Raw genomic sequence first — 18,881 nt, forward strand, 5'->3', positions numbered from 1 at the left:
GAAGTGCTTTTGTTGCTTGCTGCATGAATAAGTAGGATATCAAATCAGTTTGATCAGTGGTTTAGAGGATGACTGTAAAAACTTGCTCTTTGACTTCCTAATTGCCTTAAATTGAAATAAGTGTTAAATCAAGTTAAATTATGAGGTTGGTTGGTGATGTAATTTATGTCCTAATTGGTTGATCCAGCCACCATCCATGACTTGACGGCACCAACTTATGCTGATCTCACCACCATTAACTGGTTCATGTCCATTAGGAAGCCAACAAATGTGAGCAATTTACTTTTGCATGGAGACAAGGATTAAATAAAGGGAAATTGTCTAATTATCTTCATCACCTTTTGATAAAGGGCTCTAATTTGACTAGCAATAGTCATTCTTGTCCCTCAAATAATTGGATAAAAACAGAAACCTTATAAGAAGATTATCGTTTTGGCTTAATCTATTTGTTTTTAATGACTTTTTTTTTTTTTTGCTTTTGTGTTATTGTGTGGTTGATTATGCTACCTCATTGATTGAATCAAAAATTTACACTGACATTATAAGATTTTGATCGAATGAGTTTATTTAGTTTCCCATTTTTGTGTTATTTTTGGTAGTAGAAGAAGAACACCCAAAGTGTTTGTTGAAATGCCTGAAGGAGGCGAAGGAGCAAACCTGAGAGCCCAGAGCAGACAGCGGCCTTGACGGGTGTGCCTGCCTGGCTTTGTCGGGTCGGGCGCGGATTGCGCTGGGTGCTTGCCATTTCCACCCGACAAAACTTCGTCTCTTCATTAAATTCGTCATGCATTTCCATGCACGTCACTTAATTTACGGACACAGTTAGTCCCATACATCTTCATCAGCAATCTGCCAATATGATTTCAAAAAAAACACACACAAGAAATTAATGCTCACTCATTCATCCCATAGATTGGCCTCAAAAGGCATTCCAGCTTTTAATGATCTCCGATGTGAATTTTTGTACTCTGCGTTCTGCAACAGTATAACCAGAAGAGAAAAAAAAACAAAAGAAAGAAAGAAAAAGTTGAGGTTTACACTTCTCTCCTCTCCTCTCCTCTATATATGCCTTTCTCCTCTCCTCAATTTCCATTCAATTTTCTTCTGTGTTACACTTCTTGTGTGAATACATGGGCTCTCTCTGTTGTCTTCCACAGCTTTCTTGAACTGCATGCTTGCAGATACATTTATGAGTCCGGTTGCAGTTCAATGAAGCTGTGGGAAATCACAGAGATGGTCGAGCAGTTTAATTTTATCCTCTCTTGGATCAATTTAGCTGTCTAATTACTTCTCGAGACCAGTGTTTTCCTCCCCAGAATACTTCACAGTTCTCTTGCCAAATTAGCATGAAGATTTCTGAATTCAGTTGTTTCCTTTTCTACTTTTTAAAAAGCTGAAAATTGTTCAGATATTAATTCCAATTGATTTATTTTCTACAAATTTTTGGAGTGGGCACCTGGTCCTCCCTCATCATGCAAGGAAAGATGATGCTCTTCATGATGAGATATCAAGTCTGGCTATTTTTATTTTTCTTAAAAAATAATAATTTAGATATCTTTTTGTATGGTGATAAAGCTTAATTAATTATATGAGATAATCATGTGTTTTAGAAACACTAAAGTGTATTATTCTGAACAATATACGTTGTATTTGATTACTGATTTATACGTCTACTTCAGCAGCATATTTTTTTCATATCACTTCTGATAATTTTATTTTTACCCGAAAATCTTCATCCGAATAGCACTGATTTATGTTTTGAATTTATATATAATAATAATGTAATCCGAGAGATAAATTGAACAATTTTGACGTCGTTGAGTCAATAGAAAGGTTGGGTTTGATCTTATTGGGCCGCTCAAGGGCCCATTTAAGAAATGAGGATCGGGAAATTTATTCATATGCCGTTGGTTTTTTTTCATATTATTCTTTTATTTTTTTTATCCATTGAAATTTTTTCGTGTCCTCCAAGTAATATCTTGGGGAAGACGGTTCTCGATATATTATATATTATTATTATTTTTTTTTATAAACTAAAGGCCGAATGATTTGAAAGCATTTAACGCCGTGGCTTTCTGGTAATAAAAGGCGTCGTCAATTGCTCCTTTCCATCGCAAGAGAGGATTCGCCCTCTTCTCTATCGTCTCCTAGGGTTTGCGTTTCCGCCTTCCCCAATCTCACGGCTACCGGATCCCAAATCGAAGGATTTGTCTCGTCCAGTATGAGGCCGACCACCGCCGAGAGAAGCCAGCAGCAGCAGCAGCAGCATCGCAACGACCGGAGGCCTCGCCCGCATCACCGACCTCCTTATGCCTCTGGTGATCGCCAGGAATGGGTTCCCCGCGGATCCGCCTCCGCTTCTATTCTTCCTACTCCGCCGCCACCTGCAGTCTTCGAACCCGAACCCGCCTACCGACATTGGCACCGCCAGCCTCGGCCGTCTCCACCGGCTTCTGCGGCGGCGAAGCCGACGTCGGAATACGGGCCGGACCTCTCGATGCCGCAGTTGGTGCAGGAGATTCAAGACAAGCTGGCGAATGGGACGGTGGAGTGCATGATTTGCTATGACATGGTGCGGCGATCGGCCGCGATCTGGTCGTGCTCCAGCTGCTACTCAATCTTCCACCTTCACTGCATCCGCAAGTGGGCCCGTTCGCCTACGTCCTCTGATGTCCCGTCCGCCGGCGGTGGGGATGGCGGCAGCGCGGGATGGCGGTGTCCTGGGTGCCAATCGGTGCAATCCATATCTGCCAAGGAGCTATCTTATACTTGCTTCTGTGGCAGCCGACGGGATCCTTCGAATGACCTTTACCTCACTCCCCACTCCTGTGGAGAACCATGCCGAAAATCACTTGATCGGACTGCGCCCAATAAGTTGGCGTCGGATGATGATGGTGGTTACCATTGTCCCCATGTCTGCGTCCTCCAGTGCCACCCTGGGCCGTGCCCACCGTGCAAGGCCTTTGCTCCAGACCGGCCTTGCCCATGTGGCAAGACGGTGATTGTCCGACGATGCTCTGATCAAAAGAGTCCCTTCTCGTGCGGGCAGCAGTGCAATCGTCTCCTTTCTTGCGGCCGCCACCGGTGTGAATTGGTTTGTCACACTGGTCCGTGTAGCCACTGCCGAGTACTTGTTACTACTGTTTGCTTTTGTAAGAAGAAGACTGAGGTTGTTCTTTGTGGTGATATGGCGGTGAAGGGAAACGTAGAAGGTATTCAAGATGGGGTCTTCTCGTGCAATTCTGCCTGTGGTAATATTCTTTCGTGTGGGAACCATTTCTGCCGAGAAAAATGCCATCCTGGGTCTTGTGGAGAGTGCGAGTTGCAACCAGATAGGATAACAAGTTGCCACTGTGGAAAGAACAAACTGGAATATGAAAGGAAGAGTTGCCTGGATCCGATTCCAACTTGTTCTGAAACTTGTGAAAGAGTCCTTCCTTGCGGAATTCATAGGTGCAAGGAGACCTGTCATGAGGGGGATTGCCCACCTTGTTTGGTGCTGGTTGACCAGAAATGTCGATGCCTCTCTTCAAACAGAAAAGTGGAATGCTACAAGGCCTCTGAAGAAAGCAAAAATTTTCTTTGTGACAAGTCCTGTGGTAAAAAAAAGAACTGTGGCAGGCACCGGTGCACTGAACGTTGCTGTCCTCTCTCTAAAACTGCTGGAGCGATTTCGAACAGTGATTGGGATCCTCATCTGTGCTCCATACCTTGTGGAAAGAAGCTCAGATGTGGGCAACACTCTTGCCAACTGCTTTGCCACAGTGGTTACTGCCCACCTTGTCTTGAGACTATATTCACAGATTTGACATGTGCCTGTGGAAAGACATCAATTCCACCGCCACTTCCTTGTGGTACTCCAAGACCGTCCTGCCCCCACCCTTGTTTGGTTTCCCAACCATGTGGTCACTCGGCTTCCCACACTTGCCATTTTGGAGATTGCCCACCATGTTCTGTGCCAGTTGTGAAGGAATGCATTGGAAGCCATGTGTTGTTAAGGAATATACCTTGTGGATCCAAGGATATCAGGTGCAATCAACTCTGTGGTAAGACTCGCCGATGCGGGATACATGCCTGTACTAGGACTTGCCATCCTCTTCCATGTGATGCTTCTTCTGCTTCAACATCTGCATCTGATGTGAGTGGGAAGTCTTCATGTGGACAGGTCTGCGGTGCACCTAGAAGGGATTGCAAGCACACTTGTAGTGCACCATGCCATCCCTCAGAGACCTGCCCTGATCTTAGGTGCGGAGTGCTTGTCATGATAACTTGTTCTTGTGGTCGAATTACTGCAAGTGTTCCTTGCAGTGCTGGAGGAACCACCAATGAATTCCATGTTGATACTGTATTAGAAGCGTCCATTCTTCAGAGGCTTCCAACTTCATTGCTTCCCGTGGAAGCCAATGAAAAGAAGGTCCCTCTCGGGCAGAGGAAGCTCTCTTGTGATGAAGAGTGTGCTAAGCTGGAGAGGAAACGTGTCCTTGCAGATGCATTCGACATAACCCCTCCCAATTTGGATGCTTTGCATTTTGGTGAAAACTTAGCATCATCTGATCTTCTTGCTGATCTCTTTAGGAGGGAACCTAAATGGGTTTTGTCTGTGGAGGAAAGGTTTAAGTTCTTGGTGCTGGGAAAGACAAAAGGAGGTGGCATCAAAGTACATGTCTTTTGTTCTATGTTGAAAGAAAAGAGGGATGCTGTTCGGCAGTTAGCAGAAAGATGGAAACTAACAGTCCAAGCTGCAGGTTGGGAGCCAAAGCGATTCCTAGTGGTTCATGCTACCCCCAAGTCAAGACCTCCACCTCGTATATTGGGCTCAAAGCCAGGAGTACCGCTAGCTGCTCCACTTCCTCAACCATTCGATCCTCTAATTGATATGGATCCTCGACATGTTGTTTCAATGCTAGACATGCCTCGTGATGCAGATATCAGTGCCTTGGTGCTAAGATTTGGTGGGGAATGTGAACTGGTATGGTTAAATGACAAGAATGCTTTAGCAATTTTTAATGACCCAGCAAGGGCTGCCACAGCTTTGAGGAGGTTAGATCATGGATCAGTATACCAGGGAGCAGTGATAGTTTCAAGTTCTGCTGTGAGTAATGCATGGGGAACGAGGCCTAAAGAGGATGGAGTTTCCTCAAAGGTTAGCAATCCATGGAATAAGGTTGTTGCCCCTGAATCAGATTCTTGGGGAGGGGATTGGTCTTCTTCTGGGGTTAGTGCTGCAGCACCTGCTTGGAGGCCAATAGAGGCTGCACCAATCTCGGCATCAACAAATCCATGGAATGTTCTTGATTCTGATGCAACGATGAATTCATTGCCTGCTGAATCATCAGATCATCCTTTTGATTCCAGTGGTGAAGGTAGCCCCACTGTGAAACCTGATACAGGTGGTGATTTGATCTCTGTGAGTCAGGGTGTTGCTGTTGACGAGACAGAGATAAAAGAGGTGGACGACTGGGAAGAAGCTTATGCATGAAGCCTCTTTTGGCTTGTCTGAGTTGCTTCCCTTTGAATGTCGTTGAACCTTTGTTTTACTTTTGCAGCCAATTTATGTAAATCCATTATGTCGATGAGAAATTATACTCCTCGATGCAGACTTATTGTTGCTCATCCTATTTTTGTTGTTTCTGGCAATAGTATACAGGGATACTACTTGAGCAATTCCTTTTTTGTGTTTTTTTTGGGGGAGTTGTTGTGGAAGCCATGGGAGAACTACAGGTGATCCTCTTAAGAAAATCATCAAAGAGAATGCAATTATCTTCTAGTATGAACTAAATTGTTAATTGGAACAATTTCATTATTTTCTCAATGAATTGGAATTTTATCAGTGAATCTAAACAGATAACTGTTGCCTCTTTATTGCATGGTTGAGCAATTGAGTGACTGCATGCTATTTCAGGTTGAATCTTCTTTTCTCATTCCACCTTTTTTTTTCGGTATGAAAAGCATTAATTATGTTTCAGTTTTATACCAGAAAGTTCACTTGTAGCATCTATGCTTTTGAACATTCCTCTCATTTCTCATGGTTTATCTAAAAATTTATATTTCTTTTCTGGTCTTAAACATGTTACTGCCAAAGTCTGGAGCTGTACGTGCTCATTGTTAGGAACTTTGGACTTCTTACATAGTTCCAGATCATGTGTGAACTTTATCTATGGCATTCTGGTGGTAAGCTGATATGCAAGTAAAATGAATTTTTACTAGTCTTTCTATGCATACGATCTTTGTGTGTTTTTTTTGGATCTTTGTGCACATAGGAGAATGTTAATTTTGTTTCCTTTTGTATTAGTATTTAGAATTGGTGATACATGCTAACAATGCACATGAATCTCCATCTGCATAAATTTGATCCAAATAATTAAATGGTGATTGTTTTGGAAAGCCTTCACATAAGTTGGGTGTCATAGGCTTTTTACACCTGCGACCCCTGTTGGTTGATGCATAAAGCGTATGCATGCTAAACCAATCCATGGAGCTAAAATTAAGTGATGTCCAAGTTAATGTTGATTTGATAAATCAGTTTAACATTCAAGAGGCTTTTATGTGCTTTACTTTTTGATTGTTTAGGTTAATTAATTTGGTATATTATATAATAGATGTAAACTTATATCATATACCAGATGGAAACTCACATGTTTTCTTGGCAGAAGGTGTTATATGCTGGTAATATTAACTAATGTTGCTTCAAAAGAAGGTACGTATTGAATATGCACCAAATATGTAAGGTAATATTAACTAACATTTGACAACTGTGTATTGGAGGCAGACCTGTAAGTGCATGATCACATATAGAGGAAGATTTAGATTTATAAAGATCCATGTATTTGTACAATACATTATTAGAGCAGTGTGAACTGACATTCTATTTGAATTTGGATAAACTTATATAGGTCTAATATCCAATGCATTTATATAGTTTGACCCATTTTCAAGCTTATAAGATTCTAATAATATACAAGTCAAAAAATGAAACCTTCAACTTAATAATTTCAGGATCTCCTCTAAAGGGATCATTTACATTTGTCATCTTTACTGTTGTAATCAGCTCTCCAGCCAGTTAATTGTGCAAGACTTGCCGTTAGTTTTTAGGCTCTACTAGCCCAAGAATTCAACATGCTTTCTTTACCACAATCTACATAGCTCACACAAAAAATAAAAACGAAAATAATTTACACGGATTCCCAGCCATTTATACTGGAAAGAATAATAATAAAGTTGTAAACACCTAAAAGTTCCATAAATAATTTTCAATAGACAGATTCCTCTTTTTTCAGGACAGGATTAAATCAGCTGGTTCAGCTTGTTAGTTTGCAAACCAAAAGGTAATTTGGTGGTGCATAAAACTGAAGATAATAAAAAGAAAAAAGAAAAAAAAATGGTCTGCGTTCTTTATATATTTGTTGATGATTTAATAAGTTAAATGAGTTTCTCCCCAAATTTTTGATAAGTTAAATGAGTTTTTTATATATTTGTTGATGATTTAATAAGATCTTTATTCGTGATTTATACTGATTGCTTCTTGTAAAAACGAATTCCTTAGTGTAAATTTATATTGCAACATGTCTCAAATAATGGTCTGTGTTCTTTAAAATCGAACGGAAGCCTTTTTCTTGGACTGAAATTAGATTCAGTAACTTGAAAAAAATCTTGACTCTAGTCAAAAGCTGACTGGTTCAACTGTGGTTTCCAAAGCACTGATAATGGTGAGGCCTGTAGGGGAAACTGGTATGTCTCCTCTTTCCAGTCCACTTATTCAGCACAGTGCCGATCAAACTTTTAAGGTCTCATTTTTTTTCTTCCTTCTTCCTCGTTTGTTGCCACCTCGTGGTCCACTCAGATGACACAGCAAAAAAGCAGCAATGAGTGCTCATACAGCATCTGGTATGCAATCACATGCCATGGCCCTCTTGTCTTCTCTTTCCCTGCACGCACTCAGAGATAGAAAGAAAGAGAGATTGAGATGGAAGAGGCAGAGAAAGAAAGAGCGGAATCAGACAAGAAGAAAGTGATGAAAATGGACACAAGGTTTTGGTGGATGCTGCGAAGTTAGGAGCAGCCTTACTGTTCCTAGAAAAGCTACTTGTTGCTTGCTCCCTGGTGCTTGTCCAACTGCTGATACCGCCGTCAGCAGCAGTGAAACGAGGGAAGAAAAGTGTTTTCTTTTCATTCCTTTTAATAAAAATTAAAAAAGATGCTTGGTTTTTATGTTTTTCCTAACTTTTTTTCTCCCTTTTAGTACTTGCTTATTTGCTCAAATAAAGTCAGGACGGTGCCTCCAGTGCCATAGCTATCTGCAATTATTTGATTGGACTGGCGATGGTTGATGTGCTCAACATAGGCCACTCTTATTTTGGTTGCAAGTCCCATTCATCTTTTAAGCCATCCAATTGATGATAAGATGCAAGGAGAGAGGAAACAACACTGACAAATGGGACCTCAGTTGATGAGTGAATGATTGAGGTTTTTTATGCAAGTTTCTGTTGTCTAGGGTGGGTGGAGGAAAGAATCCAACTATCGTTATGCTAATTGGAGATGTTCATTGTTACTCTCTGTATGGAATATGCCTCCATTTTCGTTCATCTTTGACAATAACCAAAAACAGCAACTTCTGTGTTGCATTTTATCGTCACTTTATTATAATTTGTATTCAATTTACCAAAATTGCTGCGTATTCAGTAATGCTTTTACCCTTAAGCTTGAGGATACATTAATTGTCTGTGAATATGATTAGTTAATACATATTGCTGCACTGATGTCTTAATTTTCACATTGTCTGTGTTGTGTGCAGAGATGCTCATCTCTGGCCATGCTGTGCTTGGCCATAGTTTACCATTCTGAGGGACGGCCATGTTGTAAGGCGAAACAGAAGGAGGACAAAGAAAGGACCAGAGCGGAGGTACTATCACTTACTACTCTTTTGGCATTTCCCCCTTTCTATTTCCCCGACGCCTCTCTCTTCTTCCCAGCTGGACAAGAAGAGAGATTTTTTTTTGATGCAGAGGGCCGTTATATTATAGTAAAATATTTATTTAGATCGTTTGAAGTGAACAATTTCACTTTTGCTCTAACAAAAAGAGGAATCTTTACCCCAGGTCATGGTAATCTTCCGTGATTTATTTTCTTCTAAAAAGTAATAGAACTGCACACTCAATATGACGATTTCATTTATTGTCATAGGAAAAGAGAGATCTTCATTTCTTACTTTTAAATATTATTTTTCCCTCTTTCCTTTTCCACCTTCATTAATGCACCCTTGAGTTAAGTGCTAGTTAAGATTAGGCTTGAAGTCCAAGTGAGAGTTATAGGAATTGAAAAGGAATGAAAGTGAAAGCTCCTAATTGCAGATGTTATTTTTCGCACTCATTTTAATCAGTTATCAATCAGTTTTCTCAGGTACACATCGGGACAAAGACTATATTCATTGCATTAAAATTCAAGAGTTTCCCGTATTGCTTATCCAAAACTAGGGCTCATGGTCATCAATCGTAGGAGATATGAAGTAAAGACAGTCTTTTCTGAAGTATACTAAGATATAATGTTTGAGCACAGTAGATTGAATAGCTTCTTCATACAGAACTGCTACTGTTGAAGCAGTAAACATGGCACAGTGAGACAGAATTGACACAGGTAAGAATATAACAGGCAGTAAAACAGAATTGACTGTGACGGAATGACTGCGCCCGGTGGTCAAAAGTAGTTTTAGATTGCAAGAGCTAGATCAAACAAGCTGAACTATGCAGTAGGAGCTTAGTTTCCTTAAATAACAAGGTAGAACAGCTTCACTAGTCTTTGCTGTGCTCTACAACAACTCACTCCACTCTTCCATTAGATACATGGCCACTATGTCATTCACTCATTCAATGTTGACTGTCTTCTGCTAATTGTTTGCTCCTTTGACAGCAGAGGCAACAAACTATGCTTTCATTCAGCTTGGCCTAATGGACTGGTACTCGTTCTTCTGTTGCCAAGTGAAAGGCAATGCTGGTATTTGTGGTGGGAATCCTGATGATGCTGCTGAATTGGCGGCCGAGAACAAGTGAGTCGATGGTGCAGCCGCTGACGGCCAAGTTCCACTGTCGTTCCCCCAACCGAAATTCGTGCGCCGTTGATCACCACCTCCATTTGTGCTGCTCACATACTGCATCGTGCCAGAAACTGTATTCATGCACGAGGCTAAGCTCTAGTTGAAGCTAAGGAATGAGGACACCCACCTGATGAAATCTAGGGGCAGCGAATTGCGGAGGAATGATCATAAGCTGCGAGTACTTGCACATTTCGTCAGCACCGATGAGCATTGGAGAATGGAGGCTTCTGCTTTCGCTCCCAGGAAACTATGCAGTCCACGGGCATGGAAATTAGAGGCTATTTAATTTTAGCAGAAGCAACAGGTGCAGACGATGAACCTTTAATCTGGTGTTGCGACTCCATTCAGGCTCGAAGCCGAGTGAAACTCCTTGGTCCATCCCGTTTGCGTCTTCATCCCTTTTGGATCTCGAGCTCCCCAAGCTCAAGCTGAGACTGTGCTGAACAGAAGCAGCTAACAAGTTTGGGATGCATGCAAACTTTAGAACCCTGAGCAGATCAATAACGAGAGGGAACAACATCGTTATTGGAAACTCACTCTGGGGATTGAGCTCGTTCGAGTAGAAGCTTGGATCGAAGTTCGTCACCGCGTCCTTGCCACTGCACTTGATCGCGGCCTTGTCGTAAGCTCTAAAACAACCAAAATGAACCAGTGGCTTAGGGCTTGATGGTTGTGGAGGAAGTAAGATGCAGAGCCTTCACTTACCTAGCAGCTTCAATTTCAGTGTCAAAGAGGCCAAGGTAAACATACCTGCTAACAAATGGATAGCCAAATCATTGCTAGATTACAATAGAGAAACAAGGCGACATGAAATAAGGCACATTGGAGGAAATACTATTACTTACTTCTTCGCCATGTATTGTCCAATTCGAGCTTCCCATCTCCCACATTTGTGCAGGGTAACGCCAATGTACTTGGAGTTGCCTCTCGGGAAAGCCGTGCTTTGTCGTCGAAGAAGATGAACAAACTCCTCCTTGGTGAGATTGCCCATCTGCAGCCAAGTCATTTAGGCATTTGATGAACTGAGGAAAGTTAGAGCGAAAGGTGGAGGAGATTTTCAATCGCGCACCTGTTTCAGATCTTCCTCGTAATCCTCCAAGTCGAAGTTTATATCTGCATCGACGCCACGGAACTTGATTGCTGCTCGGTCGTATGCCCTGCGATGAAATTATTGTGTCAAATGCTGGAATGGAAACTGGAGTTATAGTTTGGGGGAGGAGATAGTCTTACCTTGCAGCAGCATGAGCAGTGTCGAAACCGCCTGTAGATGAAGATCCAAAAAGTTATTGCTTTAGATTATCAGAATTCAGTAATTTTTTTATTTGAACTTCCATTACTTACCCAAATAGATTTGTTTTCCACAGTCCCTGCAGAGTAAAATGGAGAAACAGAGATGAATGAAGAAGCTCAAAAGACCAGGAAAAAGATCCAATTTTTATGGTTTGGGAGAAAGAAAGCTGACCATATGTGGGATTCCCACCGGCCGGTCCGCCGGTAGAAGGTGACGCCGCGGTACTGGGAGCTCCTCGACCGCGGCCCGCGGCGGCTCTTCTTCACTGGCTGCGGCACTTCCGTCGGCTTTCCGACCACCACCCGCTCCGTCGAGTGGCAAAACCTCAGAGCGCCGGCCCATTGAGCGCCAGGGGGCGGCGGCGTAGGCAGAGTACGGCCGCCGCCGCCCCCATCGCCGCCGACCGAAGGAAAGAACTGCCGAGTGACGACCGCCGGCGGTTCGCTCTCCTCGCCGCAGTGGGAGATGGGAAACCCGAAGATCTTACCGGCGCAGCAACACGCCACGCCCTCGTCCCCGACAGATCCTCCGGCGTTGGACTCATTGATCTCGGCGTCGGCGTAGACCTCCCTGGCCGGATTGCTCTTATCCTCCTCTCCGCCGGCAGACGACGCCTCCACCAGGTCGCCATCGTCATCCTCCTCCAACGAGGCAACACTATTAAGATCCAAAGACCCTTTCATCCACCTAAAAATCCCTCCTTTATCTCCTTTCCACCCTCAAACTCCAATCTTTCTTCTCAAAACAATCGATTTAAAGGCGGCGTCAGTAGCAGCAGCCGCTTTACCAAACTTGTGCCACTCAAAGCTCAGCAGCAGGGAGAAAGGAACACACACTATGCATACATCAAAAAAGGATCCATCTTTCACCAAAGTGTAAGTTAAAAGTTAAAATGGAAAAGGAGTTTTCCTTTGAGGAGCCAGCCATGGTGGTCTCCTCCACTTGGACCTCTACTTATCACACGTTCCTACTTGATCCAATCCAATTCATCCACTCAATGCCATTTTTATCCTGCAGGTCGAACTGTAGAACAAGGGAAAAGACAGAAACCCTCGCTGTGCCATCTGCATCAGTATCACAACGCTTACTCATGTTATTTACTGTCGAAAACACAGACACAGTACAGAGCCCCTCTCTGACGTGCCGATGTGATTAGTGACTTACTGAAATTTGGAAAATAAGTAAATAATGTTATAGGTGATGAAGGTGAGATTGGCTTAAAAGCTATACGTGGAGATGGCGCTGACGGTATGCAAGAGGAGGGCGTCCGAGTAGGAACCTGTCTATTCTTGAACAAGTGGAAGTCGAATGGCCAAGAAACATCTGAAGAAGATTTTTATAATATTCATCAAAAGTGTCCAGCTAGTGATCTGGTGCCAGTTTGTGGTCCTCTGCATGACTCAGTTTAGGAATCAGCAACATGCCTCAACTTGGACCAACTTGTCACCTAACCTACTCAACCCACTGGATTTCTGCTATTTCCTGGGAACAGACAAATAGATCCTATAGAGGAGGAACTCTTTGTAGAATTCTTATGAAGAGGCTCGAGAGTATTGTTCTTTGTACATGTCGATGTATATCCCCAGATACAATGAGTAACCTAACAGCCGCGCGTTTGCAGCTTTGAATCATCACTGGGAGCAGCATGGCAAACAACTGCAAATGCAAGTAATAAATGGCTGTAAAACCTACACAGAAAATTGAATAGCATGTCAGCTGTTGATAATTAATTGCATGACCAACATATGACATTGCCATAACTGGGAGAAAACTGACATATCTGCTTCGAGTGAACTGTACTCTTCACTGTCACTTGGCCCTGCACTCTTCAATGCAAAGACAAGAGTTGATGAACAGAGAGAAGAAAGTAAGGCTTCAAGTTCGTGCAGTAAGGATTGACTTAGTGTATATATCACACAGAGGTATTAGATGACTTATACCCTTTTCTCCGACATGGGAAAACAGACCAAGAGCCACATGATGGATGCATGTAATGCAGTAGTTGTCACAGAGAAAAACTGCACCAGAAGTTTACTGTTTTACCTGCATTGCTTATTGACTGACTATATTGCTATTTGACTGCAGCCGAACAACACAAATCTGAAACTTCAATTCACTTTGAGCTTTCACTAACATGCCTTGGAAGATTGAATTTATTACTGTGTTGCTATTTGATCTGTCGTTTTCTCTGAACACTGCGTGCCTCTGGTATTACTACTATTTACCAAAGCGAGCACTCTGTTCAGGAATAGAACGGGCATAAGTTGATTTGCAAGTTATATTGCGCCCTGATTCGGCCAGAAAACTTGAGTTGCTTGTCATTACAGATGAACTAGTGAAATCAGCTTATGATCGGATTTGTCATCAAAATTAACATTTTTGGACACAGGAAAGCCTTGCATGTTCTGCTAGATACTTGTCAAAATTATCAAATTTCAAAAGCACAAGCTGATTTAGCTCTTGGAGGGGTTTTGAAGGAAGATAATATTGCTGGGAAAAACTCATTATATTATATTAGTAGGTTTTGAAAAAATACATAACGCTTAAAGAACAACTTCTGGATTTCATTGAATGTCTGTATCAGCATAGCTTATGTAAGCCCCAGAATTTTTGAATCAATAATGCAATGCATTGAAATAACTGGTCACTGGAGAGGAAAAGGCATGGTGGAGGTATCTTTTCAACAATGTTTTCTGAATCTGTCTTTTGGGTCAGTGAAGGCATGAAAACTGAGACTCCAGTGATTATTCAAGATGTGTTTGACTAAGAATGGAAGAAACACTGATGCAGGTTCAGAAAATGGTCTATATAATCTCCAACAATGTCAGGTCCTAAAAACTGAAATGGTACCAGCACCAGACAACGTCTAATTATCAATCTATAATGGAGCCAATGGTAAAAGTATAGATAAAATATTTGAGATGTTACAGTAGGTAAACACAATATTCATGTTTCTGTCATCCATCTTGAGGTTGTCTTTGCGGTCACTGAGCATCTAAATTTATGCATATCCCTTACTGTAGTTCACTGCAGTATGATTAAATGCATTCTGTGTTATGTTTAGGGTTCTTTGACTTTCATTGAATCACAGATCTAAATTTCTTTTGCATGCTCCTCTTGTAGCTCCTTCAACTATTATTCAATGCATTTCTTGCTATCTTAAGATTGTGCTTACTCCCAGCAACTTGAGAGATAAGAGGAAAGGACATAAAATTTTGAAGCACTTTCCTTCTAATCTAATGAGACTCTTTCATCTTTATCAAACAACAACTTGTCGACATAATAAGAAAACTATTTCTGCAGACTGATTCCAATCGTTGTACTTCAAATTTAACTCCTATGATCTCCTAAGCTGAATTTGTGAGATAATACTAAAGCAAATAGTTCCAACAACCAAGAAAGTCGAATAATATTGCAAGTAGTTTCAAAGTAACATTACTAGTACTTAATACATCATTTTTATGCTAAACAATATACATATGTATATGCAGGTTCTCATAAAGGAACTCCAATATTTACTTGCTAGAAACTTCGACTTGTGAATGATAAATACATGGGAGGTAAAATTTTCCTACCCTTTGCAAACAAAGCTGAAGTAATGATACACCACTGACAGTCTTGCTGTTCATTTTCCTGTCTTTAGAACAAAATATTTTTTGTATTCATAGAATTCTTACCGCTTACAAATTAAATCATGTGAAGTAACCTTGATTCAAGTACCAAATTCTCATGACTCTGTGATGCCTTTGAGGTGTGCTACCTTCTGTTGAAGGCTTTTTACATTATTTTCTGACAGAAATGCAGAAAAGTTTCAGTACTCAGTAGCTTGCTTTCTGGGTGTGAACTATTCCGCAAAGCTGATCATGAAATACTTCCATTAGTTGGGTACTCCACTAGATGTTTTAAAGCCTGTAAACTTTCGCTAATTACCTCTAGCAAATTGATGGATGCATTGTCATATTTTTAATTAATCAACTGCCATTGTCGTATAAGCTTCATTCACCTATCTGTTCACATCAGCAAGAAACCTTTCCTCAGTAGTCATCTGATGAATTCAATGTTTCCGAAATGTGTATGTCATTTGACCTACGATCATATATTAGCCTTGTGCAATACCAAGGGAGGTCCTAACTGCTAATACATAGGTAAGATTGCTCCATCATGACCTAGGATTCCAGGATGTTATGAAGAAGAGCAACCAACTTGTTGCTGTACAAGGATAAAGTTGTGTACACCAAGAGTGTATCTACTTGATGGAAAGAGAATCAAAGTAGAAGGAAAAGAAAACCAATTAGATTCCCTTGTCTACTTGGGTAGAAAAGAAAAGAAAAGAAGCAATTTGAAGTTCCTTTCCTCGCTTTGAATTCTACCCAAGAGTAAACTGAAGTTTGAGAGGAAAAGAGAATATTGGGGAAGGGAAGAAAAGAGATTCTTTCTTTTATTTACATGAAAATAATGTGTAAAAGAGAAAATCAGATAACACGACAACATAAATCTTTTGATTTGATCATTCCCAAGATATGCAAGGTTAAACCAGTGTTTCCATTTCTTTTTTTTCTTTCCTCTTCTATCCACTTTTAGATGGAACCAAAAGTGAGAAAAGAAGCTCCTAGTGCTACTTTTATTTTTCCCTTGATTCTTGTTCTTCTACTGATTCTATTGAAGTGGACAAGGAAAATGGCAATTTCCCTCCTCCCTTCACTCTATCTGACCCTTCTTCTCAAGTAAACACCATGTATATAGGTCACACATTGAGTTTACTTCACTTCTTTGGTCACTTTATGCTTATTCTTCATTCAGGATAAAGGGCCTTTAGGATTCACAAGTGGGACATATCCTTCATCTTTCAGTTGCTTTGTTAGACCATCAAGAGCTAAATATATATCATCACATTGTTCATGGAGCTTATCAGCAGTTAGAAACCTGTGTACTTCCCTGCCACCTACCTCAACCCAACTGAAGCCTGGGCACTTGTTAACGCCGGCACCCTTCATGGCTGCTCGAACCTCCGAGACATCACCCCACCTAGATGCATCGGCATATACGTTAGATAGCAACACCCAGTAACCAGAGTGCTGAGGGTCCAATTCAATCAGATGCTTAGCTGCGATTTCAGCTAGTTGAACATCCCCATGAATCCTACAGCTGCTAAGTAATGCACCCCAGATGTAGTCATCTGGCTCAACCGGCATGTCTTTTATGAACTGGTAGGCTTTCTTAAGCAGACCTGCTTTTCCTAAGCTATCTACAATGCAAGTATAGTGATCCACATCAGGTACAATCCCATGCTCACTGACCATTGTTTCAAAGTAATGCAAGCCCTCATCAATCAGTCCCGCGTGATTACAAGCTGACAAAAGTGCAATGTAGGTCACACGATTGGGCTTCCAACCTTCGTCTTTCATCCTATCGAAAAGTAAGATGGCTTCTTGAGGACGCGCACTGAAGCCATAACATGATATTATCGTATTCCATGAGATGACATCTTTGTGGCGCACCTCCTCAAAGACAGTTTGAGCATCTTCTACACACCCACATTTCCCATAAGCATCCATGAGAGAATTCTGAACAATCGGACATGAGCTGCAGAACCCACTCTTAACCATACGTCCATGTAGTGCCATCCCCTGCCTGAGACATGAGGAATATGCACAGGCATTAAGGGCAGAACTGAATGAATACTCATCAGGCTGGACGCCCTCTGTGACCATCTGTTGGAATAGCTTGAATGCACGATCTACATCATGGACCATCACATACATTGCAACCGTTGTATTCCAAGAGACGACATCCTTTGCTTTTATCATTCGAAAAATCTTCTCAGCCGCAAAGGTGTCTCCTCGCTTAGCATACATGGCTATCAGAGCATTGCTCACCGCTGTGCTCGATTCAATCCCACTTCTAAAAGCATGGGCATGGATCTCCAATCCAGATTTCCATGGTCGACCACATTCTGGAAGGATTAAGGTCAATGAAACTTGAGAAAGTGTTTGTGCTTCAAAGCCACATTGTAAGGCCATCTCCCGGAAAACATGGGATGCTTTGTCGATTTGCCCATAGGCTAGAAACCCTGAGATCATTGAATTCCATAGATAGCAAGTTTTCAACCTGACTTTCTCAAATAAGCAAGTAGCATATTCCATGCACCTGTGGAATGCATATCCAGCTGCGATAGCTGACCACACCCGATCAGCACTGATTGGATCGATATCAATCCTGTCGACGATACTCCTGTAAAAAAGCACATGTAACTCCTTGAGTCTGTCTAGAGATGGGATTGTGGGGATCAATGGGAGAAGGGTATTGAAGGTGGCTACATTGGGCTTGAATGAGCCAAAATAAAGCATAATGCTGAGAGACTCCAAGGCAAATTCAAGATCGCCATGTCGAACACAACCAGCAACAATAGAATTCCAGCTGACGATCCCAACTTCCACTCTAGACTCTACCATGGTGTCTAACATCTCCAAGCACCTGTCCAAGAATCCATTTTGGGCGCAAGCAGTCAACATGGCATTCCAAGTGACTTCATTTCTGTGCGGCATTCTATCGAACAACTGACACGCATCGCCGAAAGAAGAATTCTTGACGTAGACATCCAAGAGGGCGCCGGCGCAGAAGACGTTGGAGGCTAAAAGACCAGTTTTTACTAGATCTGCGTGGATCTGCTGGACGAGATCGAAGAGGCCGAGGAGGGCGCAGGACTTGAGGACGAAGGGGAAGGTGAACTCGTTGGGGAAGAATCCCGCGTCCAGCATCTCAAAGAAGAGGTCGAGGGCGAGGTCGGCGAGGGCAGAGGAGGCGTAGTCGCGGATGAGATGGTTGTATTCCAGGAGGGAGCGAGCGCGGTGGGGGATAGCGTTCAGGAGGGTGGTGCTGGCGGCGGCGCCGGCGACGGCGCCGGCGCGACAATGGGCGGAGAGGCGGGGATCGGATGTGAGGCCGAAGCGAACGAAGCGGCCCTGGATCTGACGGAGGGAGAGCGCAGCTGGATGGCGGTCGAGGGCGGCGGCCAATGACGCGGCGCTTCGGTGAAAGAGAGCGCGGCGGCGTTCATCGCTTTTGCGTGAATTACCAATCTGACCCTGTTTACTTAAACGGATCTCTAAATATAAATCTAGCAAATTATCTTCGTTGACAATTATCTAAAATGTAAATAATAATATTAAAATAATTAGTAACGGTGATTAAAATAATTTTTAAAGTTAATAAAGTGTTGTTAGCATGACTTTTTAATCCATAATTAGTTTGCTTAGATTAGGTTGGCTTTTAATTATTAGGGCTAGTTTGAAAAATAATCAATCATGCATTAAACATTGATGGAGAATTATTAAAGTTGTTTATGATGATTACTAATTACCAACAACTTTTTCTTAACGAGTATTATTGCGTGCCAAGTCACACCATTAAGCATCATAATTGAAATTTTCACGCCTCATGGATTGACATAGTTGATCAATTTTTATTCTTATAATTCAAAGATAATTCAAAAGTTTGCTTTTT

General features: G+C 41.9%; 3 protein-coding genes and 1 long non-coding RNA gene across 6 annotated transcripts; 2 read left to right on the plus strand and 2 right to left on the minus strand.

The window, feature by feature from the left end:
* Positions 1 to 1,075: 1,075 nt before the first annotated feature.
* On the plus strand, positions 1,076 to 5,613 carry LOC121980843 (NF-X1-type zinc finger protein NFXL1-like). The gene has a single exon (XM_042533084.1). It carries the CDS (start codon positions 2,222 to 2,224, stop codon positions 5,477 to 5,479), a length of 3,258 nt encoding a protein of 1,085 aa, XP_042389018.1. The 5' UTR covers positions 1,076 to 2,221; the 3' UTR covers positions 5,480 to 5,613.
* Positions 5,614 to 7,553: 1,940 nt separating this feature from the next.
* On the plus strand, positions 7,554 to 9,551 carry LOC121980845. 2 transcript variants are annotated; one of them, XR_006111667.1, is made up of 4 exons: positions 7,554 to 7,728; positions 7,841 to 8,554; positions 8,792 to 8,899; positions 9,388 to 9,551. It is a non-coding gene; the product is annotated as an uncharacterized LOC121980845 (long non-coding RNA). The 2 variants fall into 2 exon arrangements; XR_006111666.1 differs by having other exon boundaries at positions 9,397 to 9,551.
* A 166-nt stretch (positions 9,552 to 9,717) lies between these two features.
* LOC121980844 (AP2-like ethylene-responsive transcription factor TOE3) lies at positions 9,718 to 12,376 on the minus strand. 2 transcript variants are annotated; one of them, XM_042533086.1, is made up of 10 exons: positions 11,550 to 12,376; positions 11,429 to 11,454; positions 11,318 to 11,348; positions 11,157 to 11,244; positions 10,933 to 11,078; positions 10,793 to 10,837; positions 10,625 to 10,716; positions 10,407 to 10,540; positions 10,215 to 10,334; positions 9,718 to 10,141 (listed from the first exon to the last, which is right to left on the minus strand). In XM_042533086.1, the coding sequence occupies exons 1-10, from the start codon at positions 12,059 to 12,061 to the stop codon at positions 9,929 to 9,931; spliced, it is 1,407 nt and encodes a 468-aa protein (XP_042389020.1). In that variant the 5' UTR covers positions 12,062 to 12,376; the 3' UTR covers positions 9,718 to 9,928. The 2 variants fall into 2 exon arrangements, with proteins under 2 accessions (XP_042389020.1, XP_042389019.1); XM_042533085.1 differs by having other exon boundaries at positions 10,793 to 10,840.
* A 2,436-nt stretch (positions 12,377 to 14,812) lies between these two features.
* On the minus strand, positions 14,813 to 18,795 carry LOC121979740 (pentatricopeptide repeat-containing protein At4g16470-like). Its single transcript, XM_042531729.1, has 3 exons — positions 18,739 to 18,795; positions 15,309 to 18,523; positions 14,813 to 15,235 (listed from the first exon to the last, which is right to left on the minus strand). Exons 1-2 carry the CDS (start codon positions 18,793 to 18,795, stop codon positions 16,175 to 16,177), a joined length of 2,406 nt encoding a protein of 801 aa, XP_042387663.1. The 3' UTR covers positions 14,813 to 15,235; positions 15,309 to 16,174.
* Between the last annotated feature and the right edge of the window lie 86 nt (positions 18,796 to 18,881).

Source organism: Zingiber officinale, chromosome 5A, assembly GCF_018446385.1.
Source record: "Zingiber officinale cultivar Zhangliang chromosome 5A, Zo_v1.1, whole genome shotgun sequence".
Classification (NCBI taxonomy): Eukaryota; Viridiplantae; Streptophyta; class Magnoliopsida; order Zingiberales; family Zingiberaceae; genus Zingiber; species Zingiber officinale.